This window comes from Nerophis ophidion, linkage group LG05 (assembly GCF_033978795.1).
Source record: "Nerophis ophidion isolate RoL-2023_Sa linkage group LG05, RoL_Noph_v1.0, whole genome shotgun sequence".
Taxonomy (NCBI): Eukaryota; Metazoa; Chordata; class Actinopteri; order Syngnathiformes; family Syngnathidae; genus Nerophis; species Nerophis ophidion.
This window is the reverse complement of record NC_084615.1, coordinates 58,917,984-58,938,145: the sequence shown is the minus strand read 5'-3', so window position 1 is coordinate 58,938,145 and position 20,162 is coordinate 58,917,984. Positions and strand designations below refer to the sequence as shown.

At 39.7% G+C, this 20,162-nt stretch overlaps 1 protein-coding gene across 2 annotated transcripts in view; it reads left to right on the top strand.

Annotated features, from left to right (window-relative positions):
- Window positions 1-20,162, top strand: part of aff2 (AF4/FMR2 family, member 2) — a 399,395-nt gene that overhangs the window by 158,742 nt on the left and 220,491 nt on the right. For both annotated transcript variants that reach the window (XM_061901648.1, XM_061901649.1), the window contains one exon: window positions 2,148-2,539. In XM_061901648.1, coding sequence (XP_061757632.1) covers window positions 2,148-2,539 — 392 coding nt within the window. The remainder of the gene's footprint in view (window positions 1-2,147; window positions 2,540-20,162) is intronic.

Below are 20,162 nucleotides of genomic sequence, written 5' to 3'. Positions count from 1 at the left end.
ATCAGCCCAGGCTTACCGTATTTTTCGGACTATAAGTCGATCCGGAGTATACGTCGCACCGGCAGAAAATTCATAATAAAGAAGGAAAAAAACATGTATACGTCGCACTAGAGTATAAGTCGCATTTTTGGGGGAAATTTATTTGATAAAATCCAACACCAAGAATAGACATTTGAAAGGCAATTCAAAATAAATAAAGAATAGTGAACAACAGGCTGAATAAGTGTACGTTATATGACGCATAAATAACCAACTGAGAAGGTGCCTGGTATGTTAACGTAACATATTATGGTAAGAGTCATTCAAATATCTATAACATATAGAACATGCTATACGTTTACCAAACAATCTGTCACTCCTAATCGATAAATCTCATGAAATCTTCTTCCTCGATGTCGCTTCTAAAAAACTCTGCCAACTTCAAAGGTATGCGCCGCTTCCTCTTGTCGTTTTCTGCTGCATATTTTACTACGTCCAGCTTGTAATCTGCAGTACATGATTTCTTTTTCGGTGCCATTTTTGTTCAGCCCTTCTCAGTTTTTATAAGTTACCGCCAACGATGAAATGATCCATTTTAATAGCTACGGCAGTAGCATATAGCATGTAGCAGTTAGCATTCCATGACCCACAATGCACTTCTGCCATGACCCTCCCCTGCCGAATTCTTATTGGCTGACGTGTGTGTGATGATTGCTGACATTTTCTTCGTCTCTTCCGCGAATGAGATGGATAATATTATTTGATATTTTACGGTGATGTGTGAATAATTTCACACATAAGTCGCTCCGGAGTATATGTCGCAACCCCGGCCAAACTAAGAAAAAAACTGCGATTTATAATCCGGAGAATACGGTACTAAATAATGACTGACGCACACTGATACACATCAAAGTGCTGTGTTATATACAGTGTACATAGTTACAGCACAGCGGAATAAAAGATGTGGACTGAAGTTAATAGAATTGTGGGTTATTACGAAAATCCAGAGACGATAATTCCGGTGGGTTACAAATAATTAGTAAAACATACAGTCGCCTTATAGATTATTGTGACCCAAAAGAAAACTGTTAGCAATGTTGTCACAATATTGTCGGAACACCTGCCACAGTTTTCCTTTATAACAAATGAATCGTCATCTTCTTTCGTTCTGCCGTTGGGTGACATTTTTTTGTGCACCAGATTTTAGGACACCAATTACTGTTTAAGATTATATTAAAACATTTTGGGGCTTTAGAATTGATGCACACATGGACATAAATAAATCATGGGGTGCATGTTTTAAAAACATGTTTGTCTTTATAGCAACGTCAAGCACATCAGGGACTGTTGCTGCAACAACAGACGACAAAGGCTGCACATTGTCCACTGATAAAATTCATATTCATCCGACACATGTTATAAACACAAATTGGCACTAACTGTAATAAAGCAAGTGCAATGTTGTACATTAATACAATGCATGAACACATTAACATGTTTGTAACTAAGAGCTGCATAACATGCTAGTTTTCCCTATAGTTATCCCTACATGTTCACAATCGTTCAGTATTGTAGTAACATTCTTGATGGGCTCGTACTTTGCTGGTTCGCAACCGTATTTCAAGTTACATGCATTACTTTGACACAACTTCCTTACCTGCGACACACAGCAAGTCACGGCATCATGTTGCAGAACCGCTTTAGCTGTTTTAAGTGCCTTTATGAACTTTATCAACCGTTTTTCAAATATTAGCCACTAAAATGACTGTGGTATAAAAAGATTAACAAAAATTGCATATTATAAAACTACAAAGGTGTATTATCTACTGACTAACAAACTCAACATGCCCACACAATTATGATGATGCATTTTACGACTGTTCAAGAGGATTTCTAGACAAACTGCATAGGCTGCTAATTGTATTCTACTCCTTGAGGTACATTAGGAGTTTTCTAACCCAAACCCTAACATTAATTTACGGTGATACAATATTTTGTATATGTGGATCACTCGGCCGAATAATCTGCTTTTTGTGAATGAGCCCACTCATCTGGAAGGATACATTTGACCCTGATTAGATCCAGGGAGCAGAAAACAGCTCAATATACTTCAATAACTCGGGTTGTTTTGGTCACTTCTTTAATATATTTTGCTTTCATATTCTCAGATGCTGGCAATTATCGATCTTCTGCCATGGACGCTGGCCACTCCAAAACGTCTGGTTCCCCACAAGAAAATGAATCAAGCTCTCACGTCTCCATGTCCTCCTCTCCACTGGCTTCCACATCACTTTTGTCAACAACACCCGTACCTGGTCTTACCACCCCCACAGCTACCTTTCCACCTGGTAGCCTATCAGGGAAGCCAATTGCAGTGCAGCAGAAGCCAACCGCATATGTTCGCCCAATGGATGGCCAGGACCAGGCGCCCATTGACTCACCACAATTGAAGCCACTTCTAGTAGCACCAGAAGGGTTCAACGGGGGTCAAACGTATGGTGGAAACTCTGGGAACATGAAGAATAAACTGCCAAAACTAAGTCTGAACCACACCGCTGAGGTAAGAAGATGCTTTTTAACTTTTTAGCCAGGGATTATAAATGAACTGCACATGGTCAGCTGAGAGCTTTAATATGAATTTAAAAAGATTGAACGTTACATTGATAAAAATTGTCTTTGCTGCTTATGCTGTTTGAAGTTGTATGATACAAGGTTCACTAGGCTTGCTACATGCTGCACTGATCCCCAGTCAATCACTTACTGGTTGTAATTCAGCACATTTACCAGATATGACCAGGACTTGAGCCAACTTCAGCTGCAGATGTGTGAACCACTACCTTGTTTTGAGAAAAGAGCTGTCACCCGGCTAATTGTTATGCTTTAAGTTGCAAGCAAAAAGTGTCATCTTTGCTTGCAACTTGCAACTAATTACATTTTCCTGCCATTATTTTTAGCTTAGCAAATGTCACAGTGAACCATATACGATCCAATCAAAACATCTGGTTTTACTCGCTAGCATTCCTGCAGCTTATAGCCAGTGATCGACATAACTTTGTTTCTAACCATGGAAAAGAAGAACATGTGTGGCAGCGCTGGGAAGAAGGAGTGGATGATATTCATTGAATTAATAAAAGAAATCGGGAAAAACATGACAAGTGTGTCTCCGACTTGCTGAAGCAATTGGAGCATATCCCTGCTTGTCTGCACCATGCTAAAGCAGAATGAGTCTACTGCTACAGCCAAGAATATTAAAAAAATATCTATTTGACGGAGCATTTATCCATGAAAATATGAAGAACCCGCTGATGGTCTGTTTGACGGAGAAGCACCTGGAAGGATATATTGTTGAAGTCCACACTCCTTGTTTAATGTACAATATTATTACATTACTACTCAGTGGCCTAGTGGTTAGAGTGTCTGCCCTGAGATTTGTAGGCTGTGTGTTCAAACCCCGGCCGAGTCATACCAAAGACTATAAAAATGGGACCCATTATCTCCCTGCTTGGCACTCAGCATCAAAGGTTGGAATTGGGGGTTAAATCACCAAAAATGATTCCCACTGCTACCCTCACCTCCCAGGGGCTGATCAAGGGGATGGGTCAAATAAAGAGGACAAATTTCACCACACCTAGTGTGTGTGTGACAATCATTGGTAGTTTAACTCTAACTTTATAAAAGTACTGTAGTTGTCTGTGCTACATTATATTGTATTGTTTTTATACAATGTATCAAAGTTTGTTTTTGAAAAGTATGTTACATGTTAAAAGTGTGCTGGTTGGTGGGGGCAAGCGCGTTTCAATGGTAGAGGTTGATTTGAGATACAAGTGATTAAAGTTAAGAGTTTTGTCGCACAACCAATTAAGCTTGAGAGCTGACTACTACTGTAGTACTAATGTACTATTTTAGAGGTTTCTAGACTGCCCGAGCCCAATAAATTAGCGGCATACATCAAAGGTTGTACAATCCCTGTGATGGACATTAAGGGTGGAAGAGCATTTAAAACTTGACCCTTCACCAAAGATGATAAGAAACAGTTTGAAGATATACAAACACCGTTTCCATATGAGTTGGGAAATTGTGTTAGATGTAAATATAAACGGAATACAATGATTTGCAAATCATTTTCAACCCATATTCAGTTGAATATGCTACAAATACAACATATTTGATGTTCAAACTGATAAACATTTATTTTTTTTGCAAATAATCATTAACTTTAGAATTTGATGTCAGCAACACGTTACAAAGAAGTTGGGAAAGGTGGCAATAAATACTAATAAAGTTGAGGAATGCTCATCAAACACTTATATGGAAGATCCCACAGGTGTGCAGGCTAATTGGGAACAGTTGGGTGCCATGATTGGGTATAAAAGCAGCTTTCATGAAATACTAAGTAATTCACAAACAAGGATGGGGTGAGGGTCATCCCTTTGTAAGCAAATTGTCAAACAGTTTTAGAACAACATTTCTCAACGAGCTATTGCAAATAATTTATGGATTCTACCATCTACGGTCAAAAAATCATCAAAAAGTTCAGAGAATCTGGAGAAATCACTGCACGTAAGCGATGATATTACGGACTTTTGACCCCTCAGGCGGTACTGCATCAAAAACTGACATCAGTGTGTAAAGGATATCACCACATGGGCTCAGGAACACTTCATAAAACCACTGTCAGTAACTACAGTTGGTCGCATCTTACATCTGTAAGTGCAAGTTAAAACTCTACTATGCAAAGCCAAACCCATTTATCAACAATATCCTGAAATGTTGCCAGCATGGCTGGGCCCGAGCTCACCTAATTTGGACTGATGCAAAAAGGAAAGGTGTTCTATGGTCTGACGAGTCCACATTTCAAAATATATTTGGAAACAGAGGACGTGGTGTCCTCCAGAACAAAGAGGAAAATAACCATTCGGATTGTTATAGGTGCAAGGTTCAAAAGCCAGCATCTGTGATGGTATGGGGGTGTATTAGTGCCCAAGGCATGTGTAACTTACACATCTGTGAAGGCACCATTAATGCTGAATGGTCCATACAGGTTTTGGAGCAACATATGTTGTCATCCAAGCAACGTTATCATGGACGCCCCTGCTTATTTCAGCAAGACACGTGTTACAACAGCGTGGTGTCGTAAAAAAAGGGTGTGGGTACTTTCCTGGCCCGCCTGCAGTCCAGACCTGTCTCCCATCGAAAATGTATGGCACATTATGAAGCGTAAAATACGACAGCGGAGACCCCGGACTGTTGAACGACTGAAGCTCTACATAAAACAAGAATGGGAAAGAATTCCACTTTCAAAGCTTCAACAATTATTTTCCTCAGTTCCCAAACGTTTATTGAGTGTTGTTGAAAGAAAAGGTGATGTAACACAGTGGTGAACATGTCCTAACCCAACTACTTTGGCACGTGTTGCAGCCAAGTTAATTATTATTTGAAAAAAAAAAATAAAGTTAATGAGTTTGAACGTCAAATATCTTGTCTTTGTAGTGCATTCAATTGAATATGGGTTGAAAAGGATTTGCAAATCATTGTATTCCGTTTATATTTACATCTAACACAATTTCCCAACTCATATGGAAACGGGGTTTGTATTTGGCTAATCATAAAAACAATTCATTAGCACAAAGTACACATTTTTGTTTTATTCATGACAAAAAAACATTTACTCAGTGGCTCATTGTACTCTAATGAACATATGTCATCATTAGGTAAATGAAATGTGGCATTAAGTGACAAAACAGGCTCGTAAAATCCGAGAGCTTAGATGAGTCACACACCAGGTTGGCAGTAAAATGTCCAAAGATAATTTCACACAAGTCCGTTAATTGATTCAGATAATAACAGACTCGTCAAAAAGTTTAGCACTGAGAGATACTGAGACACAACAAGGGTTGTCAGACATTCTTTTAAAAAGACATCAGAGCATATTTAGGAAAAAAGGGTCCGCGTATGAGAGGGAAAAAGGATAACACTTTGTTCCTTATTACCGTGACAATCAAAACAAAGTCTGTAAAATGTCAATGGATGCCACTGACGACAATTTTCCACAGACTAATCCAATAGATGCCAGTGAGTCTGATCTCCAGCTATCAAACTCATTGCTGTTTTACTTTTATGGCATCTTTTATTCTCTTCGCGTTGGCTGGCAGCTTGGTGGCAGTTAGCTAGCCAAGCTGGCTATTTTCCGCCCAATTTCTGGTCTTCGGACTGCAAATGGGACTTTTTTAGTGTCAGTGTCATTTTTTCTTTTAAAACACAATGGGGTTAGATTAAAGCCCGTTATTGTCTAAAATAGCTATCAGGACCACAAAGTGTGTGCCTATTTAACCCAGCCATCCATTTTCTACCGCTTATTCCCTTTGGGGTCGCGGGGGGCGCTGATGTCTATCTCAGCTACAATCGGGCGGAAGGCGGTGTACACCCTGGACAAGTCGCCCACTCATTGCAGGGCCAACACAGATAGACAGACAACATTCACACTCACATTCAAACACTAGGGCCAATTTAGTGTTGCCAATCAACCTATCCCCAGGTGCATGTCTTTGGAAGTGGGAGGAAGCCGGAGTACCCGGAGGGAACCCATGCAGTCACGGGGAGAACATGCAAACTCCACACAGAAAGATCCCGAGCCCGGGATTGAACCCTGACTACTCAGGACCTTCGTATTGTGAGGCAGACGCACTAACCCCTCTGCCACCATGAAGCCCTGCCTATTTAACCTTCAGGGGCAAATCAAAGTTAAGTTAAAATACCAATGATTGTCACACACACACTAGGTGTGGTGAAATTTGTCCTCTGCGTTTGACCCATCCCCTGGTTCACCCCATGGGAGGTGAGGGAAGTAGTGAGCAGCAGCGGTGGCCATGCCCAGGATTTTTTTGGGTGATTTAAACCCCAATTCCAACCCTGTATGCTGAGTGCCAAGCAGGGAAGTAATGGGTCCCATTTCTATAGTCTTTGGTATGACTCGACCGGGGTTTGAACTCACAACGGTCTGCTCTCAGGGCGGACACTCTAACCACTCGGCCATCGAATAGGCCTAAGGTGACTTTGTTGTCCTTGCAGTGTTTTTTTGCTGTATTTTGGCCAGATATTGTTTTCCTAAGATGATCTTCTTCTTCAATCAATCAATCAATCAATGATTATTTATATAGCCCTAAATCACTACTGTCTCAAAGGGCTGCACAAACCACAACACAAACCACAACGACATCCTCGGTAGAGCCCACATAAGGGCAAGGAAAACTCACACCCAGTGGGACGTCGGTGACAATGATAACTATGAGAAACCTTGGAGAGTACCGCATATGTGGGCAAAAGATGGCCCCAGTATGTGCTTTGCCCTGCCGTCTCTCGCTGTCAGCTCTGTGTCGGGCCCGACCTGGATTAGCTGCGCCTTTGGACGCGTATCCTGAAGGATTTCTTCAATTCCTGCGGGCGGCGTACTTGACTTCCTCTGTGTGACGGAAACATGGCTGAGAGCCGGTGAGTCCGCCCCTCTTAATGAACTTCTGCCTCCGGAGTGTTCCTATTTTTATTCTCCGCGGTCATCCGGTCGAAAAGGAGGAGGATTAGCAGTCATTTTTAAAAATGGCTTTAAATGCAGTCAGATCCGCCTGCAATCCTCCTTTTCAAGCTTCGAACTGTGCTCCAGCTGAATTTCTGGAGATTTTCGGGAGAACATTTCCTCCAGAAAATCCGGGAGGGTTGGCAAGTATGAAATATCATCTTAAATCTAGCAACACAGTTATGTTAAGGACATATATGTATTTCTCTTCCGTCAAATTAAGAATTGACATTTTTTATTGACAATACATGTTTATTTTATTCTATTAATGTTGCTATTTTGTACTAAAAAACCTTTATAATTTCAATCCATTGCGTTTATATGACTCCAAAACATGCATAGCCCAGGGTGACTCAGTTTAAAAAATGGCCGGGGCGGCATGGCGTAGTGGGTAGAGCGGCCGTGCCAGAAACCTGAGGGTTGCAGGTTCGCTTCCCACCTATTGACATCCAAATCGCTGCCGTTGTATCTTTGGGCAGGACACTTCCCCCTCGCCCCCGGTGCCGCTCACACTGGTGAATGAATGATGAATTAATGATAGGTGGTGGTCGGAGGGGCCGTAGGCGCAAACTGGCAGCCACGCTTCCGTCAGTCTACCCCAGGGCAGCTGTGGCTACAGATGTAGTTTACCACCACCAGGTGTGAATGAATGATGGGTTCCCACTTCACTGTGAGCGCTTTGAGTATCTAACAATAGAAAAGCGCGATATAAATCTAATCCATTATTATTATTATTATTATTAAAAAGTTTCACACATTTACAAATCAGGTTCCATTTATTTTTCTGACGGTCGGCAGCAATAGACGCATTATAAAAAGAAATAGCTAATTCTGTTTTTGATTTTCTTTTTGTATTATTTAAATAATGACTTCACACCATGACTCGTTGCCATAAAAAAGTTCAAGTACACTCTTATTTAAATTTAGCAGTACCACGAGGAGCCCAATGTCTCATGCAGACCAAGTTTATGTTGAAATGGAGTTGCACGAGTACTGGTACTTATACACTTTGTGAACACAGATGGACTATAATTGAATACAATTGTTATGTCAAATCATTTGTACAATACCAAACTCCTTCCAGCCTGCTCCCTCTGACACTCTTTTTGCAACCCGCTCTCCATCTTTATCTTTTACTTATTTGCCTTTTCAAAACGGCAAGAAACACCAGGCTTGATGGTGTGTGTATGTGTGTGTACAATGTGACAGGAGAGTAGTCATCCCTATCGAACGTACCAGCTGTTCCTTTGCTTTGATGGAGCTGTGTGTGTGTGTGTGTGTGTGCGTGTGTGTGTGTGTGTGTGTGTGTGTGTGTGTGTGTGTGTGTGTGTGTGTGTGTGTGTGTGTGTGTGTGTGTGTGTGTGTGTGTGTGTTGCTCTCTAAATGAGCCCAAGATGGAGCTTGGAGCATATGGCGCTGGGAAGGAGAAAGTCAGTCAGATGTGGGGAGACAGAGGACTTAAAACACTTTATCATAGTGGAAGACAACAACTGCAGGTATAGCCATTAAAGGCAAGAATGTGCTTTAATTGTTTTTCACTCACACATGCATTGATGTTGTTATGGCCTTCATGACAAAAGGTATTGTGGCTTTTTGTAGAATTTAGTTTTTTTGGCTTCCAGACATGACGTATTTTCTTTTTTTCTGTATGGACCTTTTTGCTGTTAATTTGAGCTAAATAAAACACTAGTGAATATAGATAAATGGTAAATGGGTTATACAGTGGGGCAAGAAAAGTATTTAGTCAGCCACCGATTGTGCAAGTTCTCCCACTTAAAATGATAACAGAGGTCTGTAATTTTCATCATAGGTACACTTCAACTGTGAGAGACAGAATGTGGAAAAAAATCCAGGAACCAAAAAGTTCTATTTTGGTTTCATCCGACCACATGACATTCTCCCAATTCTCTGCTGTATCATCCATGTATCCATATTGGTATAAACTCAACTCGTTGTGTTTGGAGGAAGAAGAATACTGAGTTGCATCCCAAGAACACCACACCTACTGTGAAGCATGGAGGTGAAAACATCATGCTTTGGGGCTGTTTTTCTGGTAAGGGGACAGGACGATTGATCCGTGTTGAGGAAAGAATGAATGGGGCCATGTATCGTGAGATTTTGAGCCAAAACCTCCTTCCATCAGTGAGCGCTTTGAATGGTTGACCAAATACTTATTTTCCACTATAATTTACAAATAAATTCTTTAAAATTCCTACAATGTGAATTCCTGGATTTTTTTTCACATTCTGTCTCTCACAGTTGAAGTGTACCTATGATGAAAATTACAGATCTCTGTCATCATTTTAAGTGGGAGAACTTGCACAATCGGTGGCTGACTAAATACTTTTTTGCCCCACTGTACTTGTTTGGCGCTTTTCTACCTTCAAGGTACTCAAAGCGCTTTGACACTATTTCCACATTCACCCACTCACACACACATTCACACACTGATGGCGGGAGCTGCCATGCAAGGTGCTAACCACAACCCATCAGGAGCAAGGGTGAAGTGTCTTGCTCAAGGACACAACGGACGTGACTAGGATGGTAGAAGGTGGGGATTGAACCAGGAACCCTCAGGTTGCTGGCACGGCCACTCTCCAAACCGACTTAATATACATGTTACTGTAAGCAGAACTTTGGCAAACCTTTGTTATGGGGTACTTTTGTAGATATTTTTAACCTCACTTACAGTGTATAAGACAATATTCAAAGTGCTTCACTTTTTGCACATTTTTGTACATGCTGCCAAAGGTATTGAGTGTCATGTACATGTGATTTTATAGTTTTATTACATCTTCAAAATATAATACAAATATGTTTCTCATAGTTGTTTGGGGTATTGTGTGTAGAATTTTGAGGACAAAAGTGAATATAGTCCATTTTTGACTAATGCTGAGAAATAACAAAATGTGGAAAAGATGTGAATACTTTCCAGATACACTGTACTGTATACAGGAAACCAAGTTTTACAGTTAACAGCCATCACTACAGATGGTACAGGACTTTATGGCTGTGTGTTCTACTGAAAATATGCATGGCATGAGTTTCACAACTTAAACTCTACCGTCAAACACATGAGTGCACAACCCCCATAATAACAAGTAAGCACCACAACTACATGCTTGATTTAACGTCGACCGATACTTATTTTAAGTGCCATTACATAGTTTGTGATCCTCAATATTTAGCGCAGAGTTGTGCTTGGGTATAAATGTGTAAGCAGTAAGCCTTTAAACTGCTGTGAAAGCGTTCTTTTAGTGCAATAGAGTTTAACGATGTGTGCCTTTTATTCTCAAGGATGTGTTTGTGTGTGCACAAGTGCATGTGTGAGTGATAACAATATTGATGTTTTCCCCACAAAGTTACAGTAGACCTAAATCAACTCCCAGACACACATGCATACATTTGTAGTACTCAGCAAAATGAGTTACTGCGCACTCGCCAGACATTAAGAATAGGAGTTGAAATAAAAACAGAATTAACATTTATTTCTCTGTTGTAACAATGTCTCTTAAAAATACTCCTACTCTGTTGGAAAACCCATTTATTTCCCTCTTAAAAGGATTCCTCTATTCGTTGTGAAAGAGATAGATTTGTGGGATGAGCGCCTCAATTGCACCTTTGTAGAAACTTCACCAACTTGTTACAGCACAGGGAGAAGAAGACGGCACAGAATGCAGGGTTGTAGTTTTAGATCTATTTACTATAAATACAAAAGTATGGAATGGGAAAGTAATCCAAAACGCGACTATGTGAAGCGATTATCTGATAAGTGTTACCGAAAGTGTTGAGCGAGGTGCGGAAGTCCAAGGGGGCAAGGCAAGCTCGGAGGTCCGTGAGCAGGCGTGTGGTCGAGGGCAGGAGCGTGGCGTCGGAGTCCGTGTCCAGGCGAGAGGTCGAGATCCAGGCAGGCAGCAAGAGGACCAGAGGGACCCAGGGAGACAAGACACACATCTTGAATCCGGGAAGCGAAGAAGGACTGCGTGAACACGACACAGGACAACACACAAAGAGCACAGAGGTGGAGAGAGAGATTGCGCATAGATCTAGACATTTTGGCTTATTGTACGGAACAGGAAACTACGTCCTGGCCCGGAACGCAGGGAAGTCATCAGCGACAGGTGTGTTAAGCGCTGACTGATTGATGATTGCCTGCTGCAGCCGGAGTGGCGCACGCAGGGCCGTGACACAACGATATGCTTTTGCTGCTGCTATTGACTTTTGTTTGGTGGCCGTTTGTGATATTGCCCAGAATAAACAAGACAATTTGTTATTTAACAGAATTTTTTCATATAATTTAAATCTCGCCAAAAAAAAAAAAAAGGACTAAAATTTTCCCCAAATTTTATATACCATCTCTGTAATTGTACGGCCGAACATTGTGCGTAATAAACATTTCATTGTTTATTTAAAGGGGTCATATTATGATTTTTTTGTACATTTAAAACACTTCCTTATGGTCTACAGAACATGTAATGTTGGTTCTTTAGTAAAAATGTTGTATAGATTTTGTTTTACAGACTTTCTTCGAGCCGCTTTCGGACTGTCTCTTCATAATGCACTGTTTTACGTGCCAAAGTCGTCCTGCGGGCCAAGAATCCTTCAACTGTGTCTTCACCTCGTCAGCCATTTAGCGCTTTCATATGGAGTCTACGGATAGATATATGTTCGAACTACTGTATTTTCCAGACTAAGAGTCGTACTGGTATATACGCTGCACCCATTAAATTGTATAAGAAAAAAATGTGTTTTCACATAGTAAGCCGCACAGGACTATAAGCCACAGATTTATACAGGTACGTTGTGAAATTAGTTTTGGTAAATGTTTTTTCACATAATTGAATTATATCCGAACAGTGCCTGTAACTCGGCAGTAAAACGGCTGATCAAACAAAACAGAAAAGTCATTTGTGTCTTTATTCATCCTTTATGAGATGAATACGATTTTCTCGGTTTTTAATAAGGTTTAAGATGTTTATCGGGATCCTTCATCATTGTACTTTGTAAACACTTTGAGTTTGAACAGTTTCTTAAAATTGAATATTTTATTGGATTGTTTGATGTCTTTGCTAAATCCATTTCATAATTTAGCCGTTTGCAAAAAAAAACTCCATAGATTAGCTGCACCTTTGTTTTGTTTATAACTTGGAAAGTACTACTTTGTATTATAAAAAGCAACGGCGGAGAATTTTAGCATGCATGTGCAACTACGAGCCAGTCTGCCCCACAACAAGAGGATAGAGATACAATAAGAAACTTATTGACTACAACTGAATACAAATGGCAGACTCGTGCAAAGCTCTCCAGGTAAACCTCTACCATATATGGAGATATCGGCTGACGTAACTAAAGCAAAATACATCGCTATTGTCTCAAATTCCAAACAGATCGTTTGGACCGAGTTTTGAAGAAGGCACGATTGTTTTATAGATAAGGGGATCCTTAATACACGAAAACAAGTACCAACAGGTAAGAAAAGTTGGTTTTGCACATTACGACCCCTTTAAATGCGTTTCACATTGATTTCTGCAGGTATGATTATGTTCTATAAAAATTTGTTTTGTGTTAATATTTTTAGTTTGGAATGGAGTAATTTGATTTACAATATTTCCAATGGGTAAAAAAATATTTGTTTTTCATGACATTTGGTCAACTGTATGACGGACCTTTTGAAACAGATTACGGAATTTGAGGTACCAATAAATCTACAAACCCCGTGTCCATATGAGTTGGGAAATTGTGTTGGATGTAAATATAATCGTAATATAATGATTTGCAAATCATTTTCAACCCATATTCAGTTGAATATGCTACAAAGACAATATATTTGATGTTAAAACTGATAAACATTTTTTTTTTTTGCAAATAATCATTAATTTTAGAATTTGATGCCAGCAACACGTGACAAAGAACTTGGGAAAGGTGGCAATAAATACTGATAAAGTTGAAGAATGCTCATCAAACACTTATATGGAACATCCCACAGGTTTGCAGGTTAATTGGGAACAGTTGGGTGCCATGATTGGGTATAAAAACAGCTTCCATGAAATGCTAAGTAACTCAAAAACAAGGATGAGGTGAGGGTCACCACTTTGTAAGCAAATTGTCGAACAGCTTTACAACAACATTTCTCAACGAGCTATTGCAAGGAATTGAGGGATTTTACCATCTACGGTCTGTAAAATCATCAAAAGGTTCAGAGCATCTGAAGAAATCACTGCACGTAAGCGATGATATTACGGAACTTTGAGCCCTCAAGCGGTACTGCATCAAAAACCGATATCAGTGTGTAAAGGATATCACCACATGGGCTCAGGAACACTTTATAAAACCACTGTCAGTAAGTACAGTTGGTCGCTACATCTGTAAGTGCAAGTTAAAACTCTACTATGCAAAGCCAAACCCATTTATCAACAACGCCCTGAAACGCCGCTTCACTGGGCCCGAGCTCATCTAAGATAGACTGATGCAAAGTGGAAAAGTGTTCTGTGGTCTGACGAGTCCACATTTCAAATTATATTTGGAAACAGAAGGTGTGGTGTCCTCCAGAAAAAAGAGGAAAATAACCATTCGGATTGTTTTAGGCGCAAATTTCAAAAGCCAGCATCTGTGATGGTATGGGGGTGTATTAGTGGCCAAGGCATGGGTAACTTACACATCTGTGAAGGCACTATTAATGCTGAAAGGTCCATACAGGTTTTGGAGCAACATATGTTGTCATCTAAGCAACGTTATCATGGACGCCCCTGCTTATTTCAGCAAGACAATGCCAAGCCACGTGTTACAACAGCGTGGCTTCGTATTAAAAGAGTGTGGGTACTTTCCTGGCCCGCCTGCAGTCCAGACCTGTCTCCCATCAAAAATGTGTGGCGCATTATGAAGCGTAAAATACGACAGCGGAGACCCTGGACTGTTGAACAACTGAAGCTCTACATAAAACAAAAATGGGAAATAATTCCACTTTCAAAGCTTCAACAATTAGTTTCCTCAGTTCCCAAATGTTTATTGAGTGTTGTTAAAAGAAAAACTGATGTAACACAGTGGTGAACATGCCCTTTCCCAACTACTTTGGCACGTGTTGCAGCCATGAAATTCTAAGTTAATTATTATTTGCAAAAAAAAATGAAGTTTATGAGTTTGAACATCAAATATCTTGTCTTTGTAGTGCATTCCATTAGATATGGGTTGAAAAGGATTTCCAAATCATTGTATTCCCTTTATATTTACATCTAACACAATTTCCCAACTCATATGGAAACGAGGTTTGTACGACAGCCTTATCTTTTTCTCCACCAGCCTGGTCACACACTGCTGTGGGATGTGCACCCGGGCCCTGCGATTCCACCGCATGCTCATGTTTGACTGCAGGTGCAAACATGCCTTATGGTGATGGGCAATCATGACATGCCTCCTGGCAGCCCAATGAGCCCTGAGATTGTCTGCATGCGGCCTGTTCCAGATTATCTGGCCATGGAGCTCTGTGTCATATCAACCTGTGAACTTCGGCTGTAAATCTGTTGAAACCAGCCTGTAGTGTTGAAAGTGTAAAGAATCGGTCGTCCCATTTTTCGATCTGTTTCTGAGATGTCATGGAACCTAGCCTTCATTTTGGACATGGTACTCACTCCGAATATTGCTGCATCGTGTTTTAGTGGAAAACCAGACCAAAGTAGGCAACCGGAATCTTCCAACAGGAGGCAATAGCTACAGCAAAACAACCACAGAGTTGGGGTAGACACTTTATTGCTCCAGAAGGCACAGAAGTGTTCATGTTAGTCAATTCTGCATCTGACTGGTGAATATAAGACCTGATTTGGTTTCCACTATCTCCTGAGGGAAATATATGGATTTAATTGCTTTGCTTTCTTCAGCGGCTGGTTTCTAAGACTGTCTTTTCTTGTGAGGCTGATGGGAGCGGCGAGCAAACAAAGCGTGAAGAAGCGGTTGTTAAATTGAGTCAATGAGCTGAAAGATCCAAAACAGCTACTTGGGAAACAAGTATAGACTACATTTCTTGTTTTTTACTCTACATAACTACTCTCACATTAAGCTAAGTACATTGACTTTGGTATTGATTATCTCATAATGTAGATTTTGCTAAAACCTGAGAATAATTGTTTACATTTCTATTTTATTAGGACTGTAACGTGATATTAACAAGTTAGCGCTTATTTCCTTTAATGACACCATTTTTTCTGTGACTGTCGGCACACACAGTAACTGCGGTAAAACAAGCAAGAAGTAACACAGAGCAGAAATGGACAAAGAAAAGTGCTCGCTCCAGAGCCCGACTAGACCACAACGATCCACATTTACCACCCTCACTGAAAAAAAGATCAGTCTCATGTATGCTTATGAAAGATCCAAAATTGTGGATTTATCTGTGATTAATCAAAATTAATAATGAAACGGGATTAGAATTAATAAGATTTTTCCGGTCCTGATACCACTTTCAATTCTGCTAATACAAAGCCTCACAATAATGTCTGATTGAATGCTAAAAATGTTATGACAGACCGCCTTAAAAAAACAAATTGAATTTTACTTTTTTTTTGAATGAGACACCCTGAACGTACAAACGTTGTACATGAAAATAAAGAATGTGGGATTTACAATATTAACTATTAATAATAAAACACTGAATATTGACATACGTATAGTTTAAGACTTATGGTAATTTGAAAACACCACTGCAAATCATAATGGCAGATACAGTTTCTATTTTAAAGGGGAACATTATCACAATTTCAAAAGTGTTAAAAACAATAAAAATCAGTTCCCAGTCGCTTGTTTTATTTTTCAAAGTTTTTTTCAAAATTTTACACCTCCCGGAATATCCCTAAAAAAAGCTTTAAAGTTCTTGATTTTCACTATTTGCGATGCGACTGTCCATTTCCGTGTGACGTCATACAGTGCTGCCAATACAAACAAACAATGGCGGATACCACAGCAAGATATAGCGACATTAGCTCGGATTCAGACTCGGATTTCAGCGGCTTAAGCGATTCAACAGATTACGCATGTATTGAAACAGATGGTCGGAGTATGGAGGCAGATAGCAAAAACGAAATTGAAGAAGATATTGAAGCTAATGAGCGAATAGCTATTGACGCTATTCGGCCATAGCATGGGTGTACCTAATGAAGTGGCCCATAGCATGGCTGCCTTATTAGCATCGCCGGTAAAATGTGCAGACCAAACGATCAGGACTTTCGCATCTTGTGACACTGGAGCAACTTAAATCCGTCGATTGGTAAATGTTTGTTTCGCATTAAATGTGGGTATCTAGTTTCAAATGTACATACAGCTAGCGTAAATAGCATGTTAGCATCGATTAGCGTATTATGTTAGCATCGATTAGCTGGCAGTCACGCCGCGACCAAATATGTCTGATTAGCACATAAGTCAACAACATAAACAAGACTCACCTTTGTGATTTCGTTGACTTAATCGTTGCAAATGCATCTGCAGGTTATCCATACATCTCTGTGCCATGTCTGCCTTAGCACCGCCGGTCAAATGTGCAGACACTCTGGCAAATTCAATGGGGGTCTGGTGGGAGATTTTTTGCCAGTGGTGCAACTTGAATCCCTCCCTGTTAGTGTTGTTACACCCTCCGACAACACACCGACGAGGCATGATGTCTCCGAGGTTCCAAAAAATAGTCGAAAAAACGGAAAATAACAGAGCTGAGACCCGGTGTTTGTAATGTGAAAATGAAAATGGCGGGTGTGTTACCTCGGTGACGTCACGTTCTGAAGTCATCGCTAAAAGACCGATAAACAGAAAGGCGTTTAATTTGCCAAAATTCACCCACTTAGAGTTCAGAAATCGGTTAAAAAAATACATGGTCTTTTTTCTGCAACATCAAGGCATATATTGACGCTTGCATAGGTTTGGTGATAATGTTCCCCTTTAAAGATCTAAAAAAATATTGGGGAATGTCTGGCTGGCCACTTAATTTCCCCACATCTGCTTTAGAATATTTTACACCCAGTGGTTTAAAATGATAGCAAGTTATTTATAAAGTGTCAGGCAGCTGAATTAACTATTATTCATTTACAGTGGGAATGTTAGAGAATAAAAGAGTGCTGTGAGAGTTGTCTTGTTTGACCATCCTAGCCCACCGTAGGTCACGTGCAATGCTTTCATTACATGTGTTGCTACTGTTAGCAATGTTCATGAGAAGTGGCGAGTTAAATCAAGGAGTCGCGTATGAAACAAATTCCTCATGACATGGTGACAGTGGCAACTTTTAACACGCATGGTATTGTTAGGACAGTCGAGTTTGCAGAATGATATGGAAACTGATTTTTTTGTTGTGCGTAATATTTGTCCGTATGATAACAATGAAAAAGTGTGTTTTTGTTTTCTTCGTCTCAAGCTTTCAATCATGGTGTAAGAGGGTTCACTTTTTGCATCGCTTTTATAAGTAAACCTTACCCCTCGACGACTTTACGAATAAGCCCGGTGGTCAGCACGCCCCTTAATCAGCTTCATGTCCCTGTGCGGAATTGGATAAATGCAGGGGGCCTAACCATGTGGGTTGCACTTCAACACACAGGATACACTCCAAGCGACATGCAAGTCACAACCTGCAAATGAAAAAGACAACAAAACAAACCACCTGACCCAGTTTATTTAATTAGGAAAAAACTGCAATTCTAAATGTTCAATATTTAGGATGTAAAATTTTTGCACACACAATTAATAAATTAATACTGTAATACATCAATTAAATAGTTCTTCATCTTCTAATTACAATAGTAAAAAATACAGATGAGGAGTACAAGTTAGTTTTAAAGGGTTTCTGTACTTGCATTATTAATATTATATATTATGATTACATTAGTGCTTAACTGGGCTTCACGGTGGGAGAGGGGTTAGTGCGTCTACCTCACAATACGAAGTTCCTGCAGTCCTGGGTTCAAATCCAGGCTCGGGATCTTTCTGTGTGGAGTTTGCATGTTCTCCCCGTGAATGCGTGGGTTCCCTCCGGGTACTCCGGCTTCCTCCCACTTCCAAAGACATGCACCTGGGGATAGGTTGATTGGCAACACTAAAAAAAAAAAAAAAAAAAAAAAAAAATTGGCCCTAGTGTGTGAATGTGAGTGTGAATGTTGTCTGTCTCTCTGTGTTGGCCCTGCGATGAGGTGGCGACTTGTCCAGGGTGTACCCCGCCTTCCGCCCGATCGTAGCTGAGATAGGCACCAGCGCCCCCCGCGACCCCAAAAGGGAACAAGCGGTAGAAAATGGATGGATGGATGGATAGTGCTTAACTTGGTCTTAAAGCATGTTACGTCTTTTCCGTATTTGTGCAGGGATCCCCTTTAAAACGAGATGATGCAACTCAATAAGACAATAATATGACAATATTGTTCATTGGCAATCAATGGGGATCATGTGGGATATACAGTCAAATTTGTTATCGCCCAATGCCTATTTTAAAACAAACCGAAGCTTACGCAAACTGTGGCTTAAGAAAGCTGTACACTTTTACAAGAGCATTCGAGGGATAGATAGATAGATAGATAGATAGATGGATAGATAGTACTTTATTGATTCCTTCAGGAAAATTTTTATTCCAGCAGTAGTGTACCAAATTAAGATACAATTTAAAAAGTAAATAATAAAGCAGACATAGGCAATCATAGATTTACATAAAAATGTAGCTTGATTTGAATTGACATGCTCTGAACACACATACACAAACAGTACTATAAACTAGTTTACATTAAACACATTAATTTTAATTTTTTTATCTCGAAAGCAATTATATGTAGGATTGTCACTTTTGTTAAATTATAATATTATTGTAATAATAGAACAGGATAAGTGATGTATTGTCATTGTATTTGCAACACAACATAACTTTTGTTGAACAATCTTCCTATACAGCAAGACCTTGGTTCGGGTGAGTTAGCAGTTATAATAGTTATATGAAAATGAATGGATGACAGTAATATGGCAGTAAAGGATGAATAAGCATAAATAGCAGTGCTATTTAACTGTTTTAAAAAAAAATTAAAAACTAGTGCTGGGCGATATGGTCTTTTATTAATATCTCAATATTTTTAGGCCATGTCACGATACACGATATATACTTATATTTTGCCTTAGCCTTGAATGAACACTTGATGCATAAAAAAACAGCAGTATGATGATTCTATGTGTCTACATTAAAACATTCTTCTTCATACTGCATTAATATATGCTCATTTTAAACTTTCATGCAGAGAGGAAAATCACAATTAAGTCAATTGACCCAAACTGTATTTATTAAAGTTATTAAGCAGTGGCACAAACATTCCTGTCATTTCTAAACAGAAAATGCAAGATTGTCAGAGACATTTTTAAAACAAGCTATGAGTGCACTTTTGTGCATGATGTCACTAGGATGACATATTAAAACAACACTAAATGACAGTGTACTTTTTGTACAGAATGCCACTACAATAGTTAAAAACAAATAAAGTGCACTTTTGTGCATGATGTCACGCAAGATATTTCAAAAAGCATGAAATAAAAATGACCTGCATAATAGGAAATCTCCTTCGCAATGTGGTAGGTTCCTGTGGACGTTATCTCCTTCAGTTGTTGACTTTTTTTTTCA